We start from the raw sequence: 16,346 nt of genomic DNA on the forward strand, positions 1-16,346 counted from the left end.
GCGGTGCCCCGCGTCCCCGCGCAGCCCCGTGTCGGTACGGCCGGGTGTCCCCACGCGGCCCCGGCTCTCTGACCCCACGCCCCCATCCCGCTCCCCGTTCCCCCGTGGGCGCGTTTCCCGGCGGCCACGCCCAGAGGCACAGCGCGGCGGGGCGGAGCGGGGCCGGGGCGCGGAGCGGGGCCGGAGCGAGCGGGGCGATGGGGCGGCCGGTGCCCGCGGCGCTGCTGCTGCTCGCGGCGCTCGGAGTGAGTCTGGGGGCGGCACCGGGAGGGGGAAGGGCGCCGAACGGCGTCCCGTCCAGCGGTTGGAATCCGGGTTGAGGTTGGGGGGGGGATGGAGTCCCGCGTGGGCCGGGAGCGGCGCGGTCCCGGGGAGGAGGTGGGGTCCCCGCGGGGTCCCGTCCCGTTTAGGAATGGGGGTCTCGCGTCGTCCCCATGTGCCCCCGCGGGGGGGGGGGGTCTCGGTACTTTTGGGGCGCTGCCCCCTCCCTTAAGTCGCACCCGCTCTATATTTACCGGGTGACGGAGGAATGCAAAAATAGCGCTCCCGAAATACGCCCTGGGGGCGCTGTGGGGGGGTCCCGTCGGGTGGGGGGGGCGTGAAGGCGCTTTGGTTCCCCCCCGTGTCTCTGCGTGTTGGGGGGGAGCTGTGGGGCTGGGACTGTGCCCGGGGCGGAGAACAGAGCTCCTTTCTGCTCGGGGCCATGCTGGCACGGCCCCCCCCCGTGGGGATGGGGGGGGCACACGGGGGGGGTCCGTTCATATGGCCAAAGAAGGCCCGGACGGGCCGCGCGGGGCGGGGGGGCCCGAATCGGGATAAATTAGGCAATGCCGAGCGGGGAGGAATGCGCCCCCCCCCTTACCCCCCCCCACTCCGTTACCCCCCCGTGTCCCCGGCCGAGCGCTACCACCCGCAGCTGTTTCGCCCCCATATCGCAGGGGGGGGCAAGGGGGGGTCACGCAGCTGTTAGCCCCCCAGGGGGGTCCCGTCCAGCTGTGCTCCCCCCCCCCGGTCCTCGGGAGGAAGTGGAACGGGGGAGCGGGGGGGGAACACCACCTCTTGGCCTTGGGGAAACAATGGGGCGGGGGGGCGGCTATTAATAACCCCCCCCCCGGTTATTATTCCCGGCCCCTCCGGGCCCGGCCTTCCTGTGCTGCGTCACCCCCCGCTTCCTCCTCTTCCTCGCCGGGAGTGGAGAGCCCGGCTGGGGGCGGTGGGGGGGGGGCCCTCCCCGCTTCGGGGCGTCGAGCGGAGCCGCACGTGGCGCCGGCGGACGTGACAGCGGGGTGGTGCTTCCTCCTCCTCCTCTTCCTCCTCTCCCGCTCCCCCAGGCCCGGCCGCGGCTCCGGGCAGGATTGTGGTACGGCAGATGGAAAATGTGAGCGGCGGTGTCCGGCCGGGCGTGAGCCCGACCCGCTTCCGGAAACCCGAGAGGGGACACCGGCCCCCCCCCCCTCCCCGCGCCCTGCTGGCGTCTGGACCCGCCGCCGGACAGCTGGGGTGGGGCGGGGGGGGCGGGGAGCAGCTCCCACCCGTGGGGGCAGAGCGGCTGCAGTTCTGTGCACAGCAATGAGAGCAGAGTCCCGAGTCGGTGTACAGGGAGCAGCTGCAGAGCACCCGCAGCTCAGCGCACGCACAGCATGGCATCGTGCCTCAGTTTCCCCGGCTGCAGCCCTCCCCACCCAGCAGCCTCCCCCCCCCCCCCCCCGACTGCCGGGTTATTTTGGGGCGCCGCTGTCTGTGCCATGCAAGAGGAGTGGGGGGGCCATTCGCACCCATTGTTTGGGTAAATCTGCCCCCACCCCACCCGGGCCCCGTGCAGAGTGCCCGCTTAATCCACCCGCTCTTGTTTGCACAGCAAAGTGCTGCCCTGACGGATTCCTCCCGGCCAGCCTGCAGGGGGGTCCGGCCCTCGCTGCCCCCCGGCGCTGCGCTGGGTGCTGCTGCTGGTGCGACGTGACGGCACGCTGCAGTGCACACACACACACACACACACACACACACTGTGCTGTGTGGTGCCGGGTGCAGGAATGCGGTGGTGGGCGGCGAGCAGAGCCGGGGGGGCGATGAGCTCATCCCCCACCCTGCACACACACACAGCCCCCCTCCGTCACCCACCGTGACCGCAGCACACAGCTATGCGGCCCGGCCAGCAGTGGGGGGAGCCTGGCGATGTGGCCCTGCTGTGATGGCTGTGACCCCCCCAGGTGTGCCAGGCTGCTGGGGTCCCGGCCGAGAGCTCCTTCCCCGAGGACACGGTGGCCGACCATGTGGGCAGCACGTGGCGCCGGCGCTACTACGCGCAGCTCTCCGATGATGAGGACCTGCTGGCGGATGAAGCGTCTGCAGGTAATGCAGCCCCGGGTGGCATCTGAGGAGGGGGATGCATGTCCTCCGACTGCTCACCGTGTCCCTTTTTGCAGATGGCAGCGGGGAGCTCGGCAGTGGCGATGTGGCGCTGGTGGCTGGGGGGCCCCCAGTGCCCGGCGTGCCGTTGGCAACCACCGGTAAGGGGATGCTGCCGGGTGACGCCGCCAGGTGACACCACCACACTGCTCTGCGCTCACGCTCTGTCTGTTCTCCGTCCTCTCTGCTTTCCTTCCTCTCCTCCTCTTCCTTCTCCCCTCGGCGGCAGCGGCCGTGCCCCCCCCGGCGGGCATAGTGGTGGCCGAGCCCGAGGATGACCCCCCGATCAGTAAGTGGCTCTCTGAGGACTCTCACTCTTTCCTATGGCAGCGGGGGGGCTGGTGCTGGGGGTGCCAAAAGGTGGTGTTTTTGGGGTGCTGACGCCCCTTTCTTCCCTCCCCCCGCAGTTTATTTCCGGGCACTGGTGAACTTCACCCACAGCATCGACTTCAGCCCCCGTCTGGAGGACCCCACCTCGGAGGAGTTCCATGAGGTGTCCCAGGCTGTGGTGGACACGGTGAGGGGTTGGGGGGCTGTGGGGTTGGGGGGCACCAGGTGGGCACACCGTGACCCCGTATCTCTTCCCAAATCAGCTGGAGTCAGAGTATTACAAGATCCCTGGGGAGCAGATGGTCAGCGTGGTGTTCATCAAGTGAGTAGGTCATAGGGGGGGCCTGGGGAGTGGGAAGGTTTGGGGGATATTTATGGGTGCAAGGCGGTCTGGGGAGTGGGATGCTCGGGAAGTGCAGGGGATGTTTGGGGATGAATGGGGAGGTTTGGGTTGCTGGGGAAGTGGAGGAGGGATGGGGTTTGGGGTGCAGAGAAGGATGGGGTGATGGGGAGTCTGGGTGCAGGGATATTTGGAGAGATGGGAAAATCGGGGATGGTGGGGGGGGGTTTGGGTGCAGGGGTATTTGGGGAGGGATGGGGAGTTTTGGGATGCAGGGGTGTTGTGTAGGTATGCTGTGGTCAGGCGTTTGAGGTGTTTTGGGGGGCAGGGAGGTATGGGGGGTGGGGTGATTTGGGGGTACAAGGTGGTTCAGGAAGGATGCAAAGTTTCAGGGCGCAGGGGAGGTTTTGGGGCTGTGGGATGTTGGGGGATATGGGGATACTGGGGACATGAGGCACTTTGTTGGGGGGTGTGCGGGGGCCCCGGGGCGGTGCTGACCCTGTGTCCGCAGGGAGCTGGAGGGCAGCGTGTTTGTGGAGCTGGATGTGGGCTCCGAGGGCAACGGGGACGAGGCGCAGATTGGTGCTGTGCTGCACAGCGTGGTGACCGCTGGCTCCATCGCCTCCTACGTCACCTCACCCGTCGGCTTCCAGTTCCGGCGCCTGGGGGCCGGTGAGTGAGGGGATTGGGGACCCCCGTAACCTCGGCGCAGGGTGCGGTGTGCCAGAGCGCCTTGAGCCCCTCTTTGTCACCGATGCCCTACGCATCACCCGACTTTGGGGACCCCTTGTCCTGACAGCTGCTCTCCCCCCGCAGTGACCCCCCACCTGCGCCCCTGCACCCCCCTGGAGTTCTCCTGTGGCAGTGGTGAATGCATCGCCCGCGAGTACCGCTGTGACCGCCGGCCTGACTGCCACGACGCGTCGGACGAGCAGGGCTGTGCCGAGCCGCCCCCCAGCACCGTGTTTATCAGCACGGCGCGCCCCGCCGTCACCACCCGCCCGGCACTCACCACCTCCCCCATCACCCGCCGCCCCCCACCGCCGCCTCACGGCTGCCGCCCCGCCGAGACCCCCTGTGCCGATGGGCGCTGCGTGCCCCGCGATTACCTGTGCGACGGAGAGCGTGACTGCACCGATGGCAGCGATGAGGAGGGCTGCGGTGAGTGGCCGGGGAGCGGGGATGGCGGTGGCGACCCTGCGGGCGCTGAGCCCCCCTTCCCCCCACCTCAGGCACCCCGTCGCCCTGTGAGCCCAATGAGTTCAAGTGCCGCAATGGGCACTGCGCCCTGAAGCTGTGGCGCTGCGATGGGGACAACGACTGCGGGGACGGCTCGGATGAGACCGGCTGCCGTGAGTGTGGCACGGGGCGCGGGGGCGCGCAGCACAGCACTGCCTGACGGCCAATGTCCCCACAGCCACCAAGGTGCCCGGCATGCCCTGCCGCCCCGACCAGTTCAGCTGCGTGGTCAGCGGTGCCTGCATCCCCGCCAGCTACCATTGCGACGAGGAGCCCGACTGCCCCGACCGCTCCGACGAGGTTGGCTGCAGTAAGTGGCACCTGGGGACGCGGGGCACTGCAGCGAGGTGCGGTGCTGGCTGGGGCTGATGCGGATCCCTCTGCTGGGGCTGATTCCATCCCCCTTGCAGTGCCGCCGCAGGTGGTGACGCCGCCGCAGGAGTCGGTGCGGGCGGTGCCGGGGCAGACTGTGAGCTTCACCTGCGTGGCCACCGGTGTGCCCACCCCAATCATCACCTGGCGCCTCAACTGGGGCAGCATCCCCGCCAGCCGCAGGTGGGTGGGAGGCCGGGGCTGGGGCTGTTACCGTGTGTGGCTCGGGGTGGGAGGAGCTTTGCCAGATGGGGCTCCGGTCTGCAGCGATTGGGAGGGGGGCTTCTGCTGGGGGCGGGGTTGGAGCAGGCAGTGCGGGTGGGGTGCAGGGTTTGGGGATGTGCCGGTGCCACGTGCTGGGCGCACGGTGCACTGACCTGCCGTGCAGGGTGTCCATCGTGAGCGAGGGCGGGCAGGGCACGCTGACCATCCGGGACGTGAAGGAGGCCGACCAGGGCGCCTACACCTGTGAGGCCATCAACACCCGTGGCATGGTGTTTGGCATCCCAGACAGCGTCCTCACCGTCACCCCGCGCCCCGGTGAGCGTCCCCGGCTGCTGCCACCGCCCCATCCCATCCCATCTCATCCCCGTGCCCTCACCCACATCCCACCCTTTCCCGCAGGTCCCTGCCCTGAGGGCCACTTCCAGGTGACTGGCACGTCCCGCTGCCTGCCCTGCTTCTGCTTCGGCGTCACCTCCTCCTGCCACGCCACCGCCCGTCACCGCCACCGCATTCACCTGAGCTTCGATCGCCCCAATGACTTCAAGGGTGAGTGATGGGGATGGCGGGGAGGGGCACGGGGTTTGGGGATGTGCGGAGCTGAGTTTCTCCCTGCAGGTGTCAATGTGACGGTGCCATCGGCCCCATCTGTGCCAGCCCTGTCAGCCACCCAGCTGCACGTAGACGTGGCCACCGAGGAGTTCCAGCTGCTGGACCTGTCCCGGCGCTTCCTGGCCCTTGACGCCTTCTGGGCGTTGCCAGCCCAATTCCTGGGCGACAAGGTGAGCGTTACGGGACAGCAGCGGGGCTGGAGGACATCCATTGCCACTGCTGACCCCGTGCTTCTGCTGCCAGGTGGATGCCTACGGGGGAGCGCTGAGCTATGGTGTGCGCTACCGGCTGGGCCGAGGCCCCCCCGAGCCGGCCCCGCGCCCCGACGTGCTGCTGCAGGGCCACGGCCGCCAGCTCAGGGCACACGCAAGGGCCACCCAGCCCGATGTGCTCAACCGCCGCCGCATCCCCTTCACTGAGGTGGGTGCACTGGGGATAGGTGCCGATTGTTACCGATGGTCGCAGGTGGCACTCCTTGGTGACATCGGTGTCACCATCCCTGGCAGGACAACTGGGAAGATGAGACAGGTGCGCCGGTGAGCCGGGAGCTGCTGCTGATGGTGCTGCAGAGGCTGGAAGGCATCTTGGTGCGGGCGGTGTACGATGGGCGCATGGCCAGCGTGGGGCTCAGCGATGTGGCCATGGATGTCACTGGCCCCGGGGACACTGGCTTGGAACCCGCTGGGGATGTTGAGGAGTGCAGGTGACTGGCAGTAGCAAAACGATGCTCTCACCGGTTGTGGCACCTCTGCAGTGCCACCATCACACCGCTGTGTCCTCAGGTGCCCGGTGGGCTATGTGGGGCTGTCGTGCCAGCGGTGTGCTGCCAACTTCGAGAGGGTGCCGCAGGGCCCCTACCTGGGGACGTGCTCCGGCTGCAGCTGCCATGGCCACTCCAGCACCTGTGACCAGGTCTACGGGCACTGCCTGGTGAGGACGGGGATGTGGGGGACAGCAGCTTGGCTGTGGGACAGTGCTGTTAAGCCCTGTGTTAACCCCCAGAACTGCCAGCACAACACCGAGGGTCCCCAGTGTGAGAAGTGCAAACCTGGCTTCTTTGGTGATGCCACACAGGGCACGGCCACTGCCTGCCGCCCCTGCCCCTGCCCCTACACGGAGCCAGCCCGCAGGTGGGTGCCGCCCTGGGAGGGCCCAGTGCCACGTCCTGGTCCTGCGTCTCCATCCCTATGTCACCGTCCTCTCACTGTAGGTTCTCTGAGTCGTGCTTCCTGGACACAGATGGCCAGGCCACCTGTGACGCCTGTGCCCCCGGCTATGCTGGTCGCCGCTGTGAGAGGTGGGTGTGCAGGGTGGGGGCGAAGCACCATCTGTGATTGAGTGTCCCCCGGCTTCCTCCCACCAGCCCATGTCCCCCGCAGGTGTGCCCCGGGCTATGAGGGAAACCCCATCCAGCCTGGCGGCAAGTGCACCCGCATCGGTGAGTGTCCCACACGTCCCTTCCGTCCCAAATGGCTCTGCCCACCCTCACCCTCCTCTCACCACAGGCCAGGAGCTCATCAAGTGTGACGCGCGTGGAGGCAAGGACGCGGTGGGCGGCACGTGCCGCTGCAAGGTGGGTATCAGCCAGCCCCAGCCCCGTGGCACCCGATCCTGACCCCCATTGGACCCACTCCATTTCCCCCCGCACCCAGTCCAGTCCCCTGCAGTTTCCCCATCCCCAGTGCCACCAGTTTCCCATCCCCCTCCCGCAGCCCAACGTGACGGGGCGGCAGTGTGATGAGTGCGCCGTGGGGACCTTCCACCTGAGCGATGCCAACCCTGACGGCTGCCTCAAGTGCTTCTGCATGGGCGTCTCACGGCAGTGCGCCAGCTCCTCCTGGAGCCGCGATCAGGTAGGCGGTGTTGTGCCGTGCTGTGCCGTGCTGTGCCATGCTGTGCCGTGTTGTGCCATGCTGTGCCGTGCTGTGCTGTGTTGTGCCATGTTGTGCCATGCTGTGCCGTGTTGTGCCGTGCTGTGCCGTGCTGTGCCGTGTTGTGCCGTGCTGTGCCGTGTTGTGCCGTGCTGTGCCGTGCTGTGCCGTGCTGTGCCGTGTTGTGCCGTGCTGTGCCGTGCTGTGCCGTGTTGTGCCATGCTGTGCCATGCTGTGCTGTGTTGTGCCATGTTGTGCCATGTTGTGCCGTGTTGTGCCATGTTGTGCCATGCTGTGCCGTGTTGTGCCATGTTGTGCCGTGTTGTGCCGTGTTGTGCCGTGTTGTGCTGTGTTGTGCTGTGTTGTGCCGTGTTGTGCCATGCTGTGCCATGCTGTGCCGTGCTGTGCCATGTTGTGCCATGTTGTGCCATGTTGTGCCATGTTGTGCCATGCTGTGCCATGCTGTGCCATGCCATCGTGCGCCACATTCTGCTGCGCTGTGTTGTGCCATGCCACGTTGTGCGGTGCCACACTGTTCCATGCTGTGTTGCACTGTGCTGTGCTATGTGTGCCGTGCTGTACCCCAACATGGGTGCCCATGGCCCCGTCCCCCCACTGCTGCAGGTTCGTGTCGCCTCTGAGGAGGTGGCACCTCTGCACCTGGCCAACCTGGTGGGTACGAGGACAGCGATCAAGGGCTCGCGCTTCGCTGCCCCGGGGGAACTCATCTTCTCAGACTTCCACACCCTGCCTCGTGACGTCTACTTCTGGGTGCTGCCCTCATCCTTCACCGGAGACAAGGTGCCGCAGCAGGGACAGGGAATGCTGGGTGCCCCCGAGCCCAGCTGAGCCCTGTCCCTGTGCAGGTGACATCGTATGGGGGTGAGCTGAAGTACACAGTGACACACCATGCAGCGGCGGGTGCCCAGCTGCTGCAGTACCAACCCGATGTCCTGCTGCAAGGCAACGGGATCTCCCTCAAGTACTTCTCTGATGCCAGCCCCATGCTCGGCATCCCCACCACCATCACTGTGCCCTTCCGCGAGGTGAGAGCCGATGTCCCCCTGGGGTGGGTGTGTTGGCTCCAAGGATGTGTTGGTCACCACGGGGCTGTGCCAGCAGCACGCCTGGCGCAGAGCGGATGGGCGCGACGCCACCCGGGAGCACCTCCTGATGGCCCTGGCCGACATCGATGTCCTCATGATCCGCGCATCCTACTCAGAGCAGCCGACAGAGAGCAGGTAGTGGAGCGGGTGACTGCCTGGGGACGGGAGATGCGCAGGAAGGGCGGTGGGAACGTCCTGTCCCACCCCGCAGGCTCTCTGATGTCCGTCTGGATGTGGCTGTGCCCCATGCCACTGGCCGGCCGCCGGCACTGGAGGTAGAAGACTGCACCTGCCCCCCCGGCTACCGCGGCCCCTCGTGCCAGGTGAGCTCCCCACTTTCCCCACGGCCCTGGGATGCAGCTGGTGGCCCACACCCATTCCTGTCCCTGTAGGACTGCGACGTGGGCTACTCACGCAGCACCAGCGGGCTCTACCTGGGCACCTGTGAGCGCTGTCAGTGCCATGGGCACGCTGCTGAGTGCCACCCTGAGACTGGCGAGTGCCAGGTGAGCACGTACTGTTGTGGGGATGGCGCGGGGGACACAGTGGGGACCCTTCTGTTGTGCCAGCATCATCCTCTCCCCACAATACCAGGGTTGCCAGGACCACACGGAGGGCGCTCAGTGTGACAAGTGCCAGCCTGGCTACTATGGTGATGCCACCCACGGGACCCCAGGCGACTGCCGCCCCTGCCCATGCCATGGTCCCCGTACTGACAGCCAGTAGGTGCTCTCCAGACCCCTCTGTGTCCCCAAGGCTGTCATCTGGGACTTACCCGTCACCTCGTCCCCCTGTCCCATGCAGGAGCTGCTTTGAGGACACAGACGGGCAGCCCACATGCAGCGCCTGTGCTCCAGGACACACCGGGCGGCTCTGTGAGAGGTGCAGGGGACGGCGGTGGCAAGGAGGTTCGTGAGGGTATTGAGGACCCCTCTCACCTCCTTGTTTCCTCCTTCCTCAAAGGTGCTTGCCTGGCTACGTGGGGGACCCACTGCGGGGAGAGCTGTGCCGTGGTGAGCCTTGGGGAGGGGGATGCGCGGTGTCCCCGTGCTGATGCTGGGAACCCTAGTTAACCTCTTTCCCACCCTGCTGCCCCCAGAGCCAGGGGCTGCTGGTGGTCAGTGCCAGTGTGACACGCGGGGCAGCGCCAGTGAGCGGTGCGATGCCAGTGGGCTGTGCCAGTGCAAGGTGAGCCACGTCCCCACGCTACACCCTGTCCCCATACTGGGATGGGGACAACAGCGTCACCTGCCCCATCCTGCAGGCCAACGTGGAGGGCCCACACTGCGCCACCTGCCGCCCCCACCACTTCCACCTGAGTGCCGAAAATCCGGCGGGCTGCCTGCCTTGCTTCTGCATGGGCATCGTGCAGCACTGCATCAGCACCTCCTACACCCGCGACATGGTGAGTCCCCCGTCCCCATGGGCCCCGCAGGTCCCTGCCATCACCCAGTGTCCCCGAGGCACTCAGCCACCCTGTCCCACAGGTGCGAACTCCATTTGCTGCTGGGAGCTGGCAGGGCTTTGTGCTGGTGAACCGGCAGCGCAGCACCCGCGTGGCCACCGGCTTCAGCGTGGAGATGGGCACCCAAGGGCCTCAGCTCACCTACGGGCGCTTTGGGGAGTTGTCCCCCGAGTCCTACTACTGGCAGCTGCCCCAGCCCTACCTGGGCGACAAGGTAATGGTTGTGGGCATCCCCTCCCCGGGGCTGGTGGGGCCTCTGGCCTCAGCTGTCCATCTGTGGTGAGCACTCCCAGTGCCTCCTCCTCCCTCCTTCCTTTTCTCTTCTTTCTTTCTTTCTTCCTTTTCTATTTTCACTTTCTCTTCTTTTGCTCTTTTCTCTACCCATTTTTTTCTCTTCCATTATCTTTTCCGTTTCCTCCTTTTCTATTCCTTTTATCTCTTCCTTTCCTCTTCCTCTTTCTACTTTGCTTTCCTGTTTTCTTTCTTCTATTCTTCCGATTCTCTTGTTTCCTTTTTCATTTTCCTTTTTCCTTTTTTTCTTCCTCCTCCTTCTTTTCCCCTTCTCTCCTTTCTCATTCTTCTTCTCTCCTTCTTTCTTTCTTCTCCTTTCTTTCTCTTTCCTTACTTTTTTATTTGTCCTTCCTTTTTTCCCTTTTCCCCCTATTTTTTTTCCTTTTCCCCTCTTTTGTTTTTTCTCCTTCTCCCCCTTTTTCCTTTCTCCTTGTTTTCTCATTCCTTCATCTTTTCACTTTTCCCTCCCCTTTCCACATCCTCTTTCCCTTCCCTTTCCCCATCTCCCTTCCCACCCCCCACCTCCCTGCATCCTTTTCCCACTGGCAGCCCCTTCCCCGCCCCCCCCCACCGCCCTGAGCGGGGCCCCACACGCCAGCCCCCAATTCCCCCCCCGATTCCCACCACCTCTTTCCCACCCACAGGTGGGCTCCTACGGTGGGTGGCTCCGCTACACGCTGACCTACACCCCGGGGGGCCGTGGGGGTCCCCTGCCTGATGCCGACATCCAGATTACGGTCAGTAGATGATTACGGGAGGGGGGGCGTTTGGCAGTGGGATGTGCTGACCCCCCCCTTCACCCGCAGGGCAACGACATCACGCTGGTGGCCTACCAGCCCGAGCTGCCGCCCCGCACACCGCGTGCCTTCGAGATCGTTTTCCGGGAGGTGGGAACATTGGGCTGGGTTGCTCCTCATCCCCCAGGGGGTGCAGGGAGGCGGCACCCCCTGACATCATCCCCTGCCTGCAGCACCACTGGCAGCGGCCGGACGGGCGGCCGGCCACGCGGGAGCACCTGATGATGGCACTGGCTGACCTAGACGAGATCCTCGTCCGCGCCACCTACGCCAGCAGCACGGCCTGGGCCGCCATCGCCGCCGTCAGCATGGACGTGGCAGCGCCTCCCCGGCCCGGCCTGCCACCGGCACCGGAGGTGGAGGAGTGCCGGTGCCCGCCAGGCTACCGGGGCCTGTCCTGCCAGGTGAGCCGTGCCGTGAGGTCTGCCGGCCCAGTGCCTTGTGTGCGGCCACGGCGCTGACTGGCCTTCCTCTGCCTGCAGGACTGTGCGCCCGGCTACACGCGCACCGGGGGCGGCCTGTACTTGGGGCACTGCGAGCTGTGCGAGTGCAATGGCCACTCCGACAGCTGCCATCCTGAGAGCGGCCTCTGCTCCGTGAGTTGGGAGGGCTGCTGGCGGCACACGGTGCTGCGGGGTTCCGGGGGCGCCTCCCAGCACCGTCCCCCTGCTGCCGTGTGCCCCACAGGGCTGCCTGCACAACACGGCGGGGGATTTCTGCGACCAGTGTGCGCCTGGCTTCTACGGGGATGCCACTGCTGGCACGCCTGAGGACTGCCAGCCCTGTGCCTGCCCGCTGCTGCACCCAGAGAACCAGTGAGTGCCGGGGGCTGTGGGCACGGGAAGGGAAAAGGAGAGGACGGCCCCGTGCTGCCTGTTGTTCCTGCAGGTTCTCAAGGACCTGTGAGAGCCTGGGAGGTGGCGGGTACCGCTGCACCGCCTGCGCGCCAGGATACACTGGGCAGTACTGCGAGCGGTGAGCGCCCGATGCACCCACCTGATGCACCCACCTGATGCACCCACCTGGTGCACCCACCTGATGTACCCACCTGGTGTACCCACCTGGTGTACCCACCTGGTGCACCCACCTGGTGTACCCACCTGGTGTACCCACCCTGTGTCCTCACCCTGATGGACCCGCCCCATTATCCTCACCCTGTTGTTCCCACCTGATGTACCACCCCTGTGTCCTTACCCACTCTGATATCTGCACCTCAGTGTACCTGCATTGATGTCTCACCTTTACGGAATCATCCCGATATTCCCACTTCAGTGACCAACCTGGATGTCCCCACCCCCAATCTGCATGCTGATATCCCTACCTGATTGTCCTCACCATGATATATTCACAATATATTCTATATTCATGTCCTCACCACGTATACTATCTCCACCCCCAAATCTCCATCCATAATCCAGATAAAATCACCTCAATATCCCCATCCTGACATCCCCCCCATATTCTCATCCCTGCATCCCCACCTGAACATTCCCACCCCAATATTATTACCCCAATCCAATATCCCTCCTCTGTTTCAACCCCAGTTCTGCACTCCAACATCCACACCCCAGAATCCCACCCCAGTATGCACAGTCTGTCAATCCCATGTCCTTGCCCCAACATCCTCACCTCGATTTCTCAACCCAATGTCATCAGCCCTTATCCCCTCCCAGTCTCCTCACCCCAATATTGTCACATCCTCACCTGAGTATCCCTTACCCCAGTGTCTCCATCCTGATATCCCTCCCCCATATCATCACCCCCATATCTCCCCCCACCATCCTCATCTAAGCGTTGTCACCCCGATATCCCCATCCCGATATCATCCCCTACATCCTCTCCTCCTGTACCCCACAGGTGTGCTCCAGGCTACACAGGGGACCCCACTGTGCGAGGCCAGACCTGTGTCCCGCTGGGCTCTCCATCCCTGCTTGCTGTCCGTGTCCACCCACCGCGCACGGCGGTGCCACAGGGCAGTGCGGTCACACTGCGGTGCCAGGCCAGTGGAGAACCCCCCCTGTACTACCACTGGTCCCGGGAGGATGGGCGGCCCCTGCCCAGTAGTGCACAGAGCCGTGAGCAAGGCAAGGTCCTGGGCTGGGGATGGGGTGGAGGCAGTGATGGGGACAAGGAACTGGGACGGGAATTGGGTAGGGATGGGGATGCGTGCAGTTGGAAACAGCCACAAGGGGTCGAAGGGACTGGGACAAGGATAGGGTGGGGATGGGGATGAGGACAGCAGATGAGGACGGGGACGTGGCAGTCTCACCCATCCTGTGCCCCCAGGTGAGGAGCTGCACTTTGCCAACATCCAGCCCTCTGAGGCCGGTGTCTACGTCTGCTCCTGCCGCAACCTGCAGCACAGCAACTCCAGCCGTGCCGAGGTCATCGTCACCGGTAGGGCATGGTGGGTGGCGGCGTGGTGACCAGGGACGAGGGTGGGGATGGTGCTCAGCCCTCTTGTCTATGCACAGAGACCCCCACCAAGCCCATCACTGTCACTGTGGAGGAGAAGAGGGTGCAGAGGGTGAAGCCTGGGGCTGATGTCACCTTCATCTGCACAGCTAAGAGCAAGGTGAGCAGGGAGCATGGGCACTCCTGGGAGCTCAGTAGGTCTCAAAGAGAGTGCTTTCTAAATCGTTTGGGAAATATGGGCACCCGTGGGTGCTCTCTGGGTCTTTCAGGCCTTGTGGGTGCCCACATCACCATACAGCTACCCTTGGGTATCAACATGGCCACAGTGACACACACACCACTGGGCACCTACCTGGACCCAGGGTTCAGGGACACCCTTGGGTGTCTCCCAGGCCATAAAGATCCCTACGCTCCCATGTGGCAGCATATGGCTCTCAGAGACACCTCTGGGTGTCCACCTGGGGGTTGGAAACACATTTAGCTGCCCATCTGTCCCTGTGTGTGTCCCCATAGTGCCATGCAGGGCACACAGACACCCCTGGGTGCCCATCCAACCGTGTGGGTCCTACAAGCACCCTTGGGTGCTTCCTCATTCCCTGTCCTCCCCCAGTCCCCTGCCTACACCCTGGTGTGGACACGGCAGAACCACGGGACGCTGCCATCACGCGCCATGGACTTCAACGGCATCCTCACCATCCGCAACGTGCAGCCTGAGGACGCCGGTGTCTACGTGTGCACTGGCTCCAACATGCTGGACATGGACGAGGGCACAGCCACGCTCTACGTCCAGGGTGCGTTCCTCCCCCTCCCAAAGCCCTGAAGGGCACCTCCGAAAGGGCAGGGGCTGAGCAGTGGGAACCCCACGTGTCGTTTGGGTGAAAGCTCCTCCTGGAAAAGCTGGAACCCAGACACTGGGGTGACGGGCCCCACCAAACTTAAATCTGATCCTCCCCTCGCAGCCCCCTCAAAGACCCAGATGTATTATGGACCTGTTGAGTTTATGGAGGGGCACAGACCGGGTAAGTCACCGCAGGGGGACCCGTCTGGGGCCACGCACACCCCCTGCCTGCCGCATGCCAGGCTCCACTGCTTACCCCACACCACGCCGTTGCTCTGCTTTGTGCCACCCTCCGGAGGGCACCGGCGCACCCTGAGCCCCCGCCACATGTCACCACAGCTGCCACTGCCACCGCCCCCACCGCCAGCGTGGAGCCGGCGCAGCTGAGCGTGGCACTGGGGCAGCCTGCTGAGTTCCGCTGCGTTGCCACCGGCAGCCCTACGCCCACCCTCGAGTGGCTTGGTAGGTGCTCACCTCGCGTGGGAACGTGGGGACCGGGCTGGGGGATGCAGCGGGGGTGATGTGGTGCCCATGTCCCTGCAGGTGCGCTGCCACCACGAGCGGTTGTCCAGGGTGACACACTGCGGTTCAGTGCTGTCGAGCCGTCCGATGAGGGGCACTACGCATGCCGCGCACGCAGCAGCGCCGGGCAGGACATGGCACGGGGTTACCTTCGTGTGCAAGGTGAGCATTGCACCCCAGTGTCCCCAGCGTCCTTTGATGTCCTCGATGTCCGCATCTCGGTGCTGGCATTGAATGCGTGCTGCCCACAGGTGCCGATGAGCCAAGGGTGCAGGTTAGCCCGGAGCGGACGGAGGTGCAGGAGGGCTCAACAGTGAGGCTGTATTGCCGTGTGTCGGGGTCACCCACTGCCACCATCTCCTGGGAGAAGCAGGGTGGCTCTCTGCCACCTCAGGTGAGCTGGCTGCAGCACCCGGAGCTGCTCTGGGGCCTGGTGGCGTGCCTCAGGCATCGCTCACCCCGTCCCCATGCTGCAGTCCCGCTCTGAGCGCACTGACATCGCCACGCTGCTCATTCCCTCCATCACTGTCGCTGACGGTGGCATCTACCTCTGCGTGGGCACCAGTGCCGCTGGCACAGCTCGCGCCAGCATCGAGGTGGTGGTGGTGCCAGGTAAGGGTTGGGAATGCCACTCTGGGGATGCCGCAGGGTTTGGGGGCAATTTTGGGGTGCCCTGGGTGCTTGCTGGTCCTACAGCCCACCTTGATTCCTGTAGGAGCTGCACCACCTGTGCGCATTGAATCCTCATCACCTTCTGTGACTGAGGGACAGACCCTGGACCTGGACTGTGTGGTGGCAGGATCTGGCCAGGTCACTGTCACCTGGTACAAGCGCGGAGGTTCCCTGCCTGCAGGCCACCAGGTAGGGCACAGGAAACAGAAGGCTGCCCCAAAAGCTGCCCTGTGATCCTCTTTCTGACACTGATGTGTCCCCACCAGGTATCAGGGTCCCGTCTCCGTGTCCCCCACGTCACCGTGGCTGATTCAGGCGAGTACGTGTGCCGGGCGAGCTCGGGGACCGGTGTCCGGGAGGCGTCTGTCATCGTCACCGTTGTGTCCAGTTCTGGTTTGTCCTACGGTGAGGCTGGGCTCTGCATTGCAGGTGGCCACGGGTGGCCCCAGGTGTCATGTCATCATCTGGCCATCACTCTCTCCCCCTCCAGGACCACCGGCCTCAGGTGGCCAGGCTCCCGTCAGAATTGAGGCGTCCTCCTCCGCCGTGGCTGAAGGACAGACCCTGGACCTCAACTGTGTCATCGCCAGCCCCTCGCAGGCTACTGTCACCTGGTACAAGCGCGGCGGGTCCCTGCCAGCCAGGCACCAGGTAAGGCATGTCAGAGAGTCTGTCTCTAAGGTGGGAAGGCTGGGGATTCATGTCCTTTGCAAGCTCTGTTGTTACTGTGCAAGCCCAGGTGGCCCCATGGAAACCCCAGCAGCCCTATGCGAGCTCCAATGTCCCTCTGTCCCCTCCCTGCAGGTGTCTGGCTCCCGGCTGCGGCTGCTGCAGGTGACAGCGGCCGA

The 16,346-nt window shown here is 65.0% G+C and overlaps 1 protein-coding gene across 6 annotated transcripts in view; it reads left to right on the top strand.

Annotated features, from left to right (window-relative positions):
• Positions 1-183: 183 nt before the first annotated feature.
• Positions 184-16,346, top strand: part of HSPG2 (heparan sulfate proteoglycan 2) — a 23,334-nt gene continuing 7,171 nt past the window's right edge. For 3 of the 6 annotated variants that reach the window (XM_042890695.1, XM_042890699.1, XM_042890696.1), the window contains exons 1-50: positions 184-245; positions 2,208-2,349; positions 2,424-2,507; positions 2,814-2,923; positions 3,000-3,058; positions 3,588-3,748; positions 3,893-4,237; positions 4,309-4,428; positions 4,494-4,625; positions 4,726-4,870; positions 5,076-5,227; positions 5,312-5,458; positions 5,528-5,691; positions 5,765-5,941; positions 6,028-6,224; positions 6,304-6,451; positions 6,524-6,651; positions 6,732-6,818; positions 6,901-6,959; positions 7,027-7,094; positions 7,234-7,374; positions 8,017-8,193; positions 8,259-8,438; positions 8,515-8,633; positions 8,710-8,821; positions 8,891-9,004; positions 9,093-9,220; positions 9,303-9,380; positions 9,462-9,511; positions 9,598-9,686; positions 9,763-9,903; positions 9,986-10,177; positions 10,899-10,991; positions 11,061-11,141; positions 11,225-11,455; positions 11,534-11,647; positions 11,739-11,866; positions 11,940-12,026; positions 12,909-13,135; positions 13,338-13,448; positions 13,526-13,626; positions 14,077-14,257; positions 14,426-14,485; positions 14,644-14,766; positions 14,848-14,988; positions 15,078-15,220; positions 15,303-15,438; positions 15,542-15,687; positions 15,765-15,903; positions 15,989-16,149. In XM_042890695.1, the coding sequence (XP_042746629.1) occupies positions 198-245; positions 2,208-2,349; positions 2,424-2,507; positions 2,814-2,923; positions 3,000-3,058; positions 3,588-3,748; positions 3,893-4,237; positions 4,309-4,428; positions 4,494-4,625; positions 4,726-4,870; positions 5,076-5,227; positions 5,312-5,458; positions 5,528-5,691; positions 5,765-5,941; positions 6,028-6,224; positions 6,304-6,451; positions 6,524-6,651; positions 6,732-6,818; positions 6,901-6,959; positions 7,027-7,094; positions 7,234-7,374; positions 8,017-8,193; positions 8,259-8,438; positions 8,515-8,633; positions 8,710-8,821; positions 8,891-9,004; positions 9,093-9,220; positions 9,303-9,380; positions 9,462-9,511; positions 9,598-9,686; positions 9,763-9,903; positions 9,986-10,177; positions 10,899-10,991; positions 11,061-11,141; positions 11,225-11,455; positions 11,534-11,647; positions 11,739-11,866; positions 11,940-12,026; positions 12,909-13,135; positions 13,338-13,448; positions 13,526-13,626; positions 14,077-14,257; positions 14,426-14,485; positions 14,644-14,766; positions 14,848-14,988; positions 15,078-15,220; positions 15,303-15,438; positions 15,542-15,687; positions 15,765-15,903; positions 15,989-16,149 (6,597 nt within the window). In that variant the 5' untranslated portion in view covers positions 184-197. Of the gene's footprint in view, positions 246-2,207; positions 2,350-2,423; positions 2,508-2,813; positions 2,924-2,999; positions 3,059-3,587; positions 3,749-3,892; positions 4,238-4,308; positions 4,429-4,493; positions 4,626-4,725; positions 4,871-5,075; positions 5,228-5,311; positions 5,459-5,527; positions 5,692-5,764; positions 5,942-6,027; positions 6,225-6,303; positions 6,452-6,523; positions 6,652-6,731; positions 6,819-6,900; positions 6,960-7,026; positions 7,095-7,233; positions 7,375-8,016; positions 8,194-8,258; positions 8,439-8,514; positions 8,634-8,709; positions 8,822-8,890; positions 9,005-9,092; positions 9,221-9,302; positions 9,381-9,461; positions 9,512-9,597; positions 9,687-9,762; positions 9,904-9,985; positions 10,178-10,898; positions 10,992-11,060; positions 11,142-11,224; positions 11,456-11,533; positions 11,648-11,738; positions 11,867-11,939; positions 12,027-12,908; positions 13,136-13,337; positions 13,449-13,525; positions 13,627-14,076; positions 14,258-14,425; positions 14,486-14,643; positions 14,767-14,847; positions 14,989-15,077; positions 15,221-15,302; positions 15,439-15,541; positions 15,688-15,764; positions 15,904-15,988; positions 16,150-16,302 lie in introns of all 6 variants that reach the window. The other 3 variants (XM_042890693.1, XM_042890694.1, XM_042890698.1) reach the window with 3 other exon arrangements.

The sequence above is a fragment of the Lagopus leucura genome, unplaced genomic scaffold (assembly GCF_019238085.1).
Source record: "Lagopus leucura isolate 7727_CA_CO unplaced genomic scaffold, USGS_WTPT01 147-14_obj-0_obj, whole genome shotgun sequence".
In the NCBI taxonomy this organism is placed as follows: domain Eukaryota; kingdom Metazoa; phylum Chordata; class Aves; order Galliformes; family Phasianidae; genus Lagopus; species Lagopus leucura.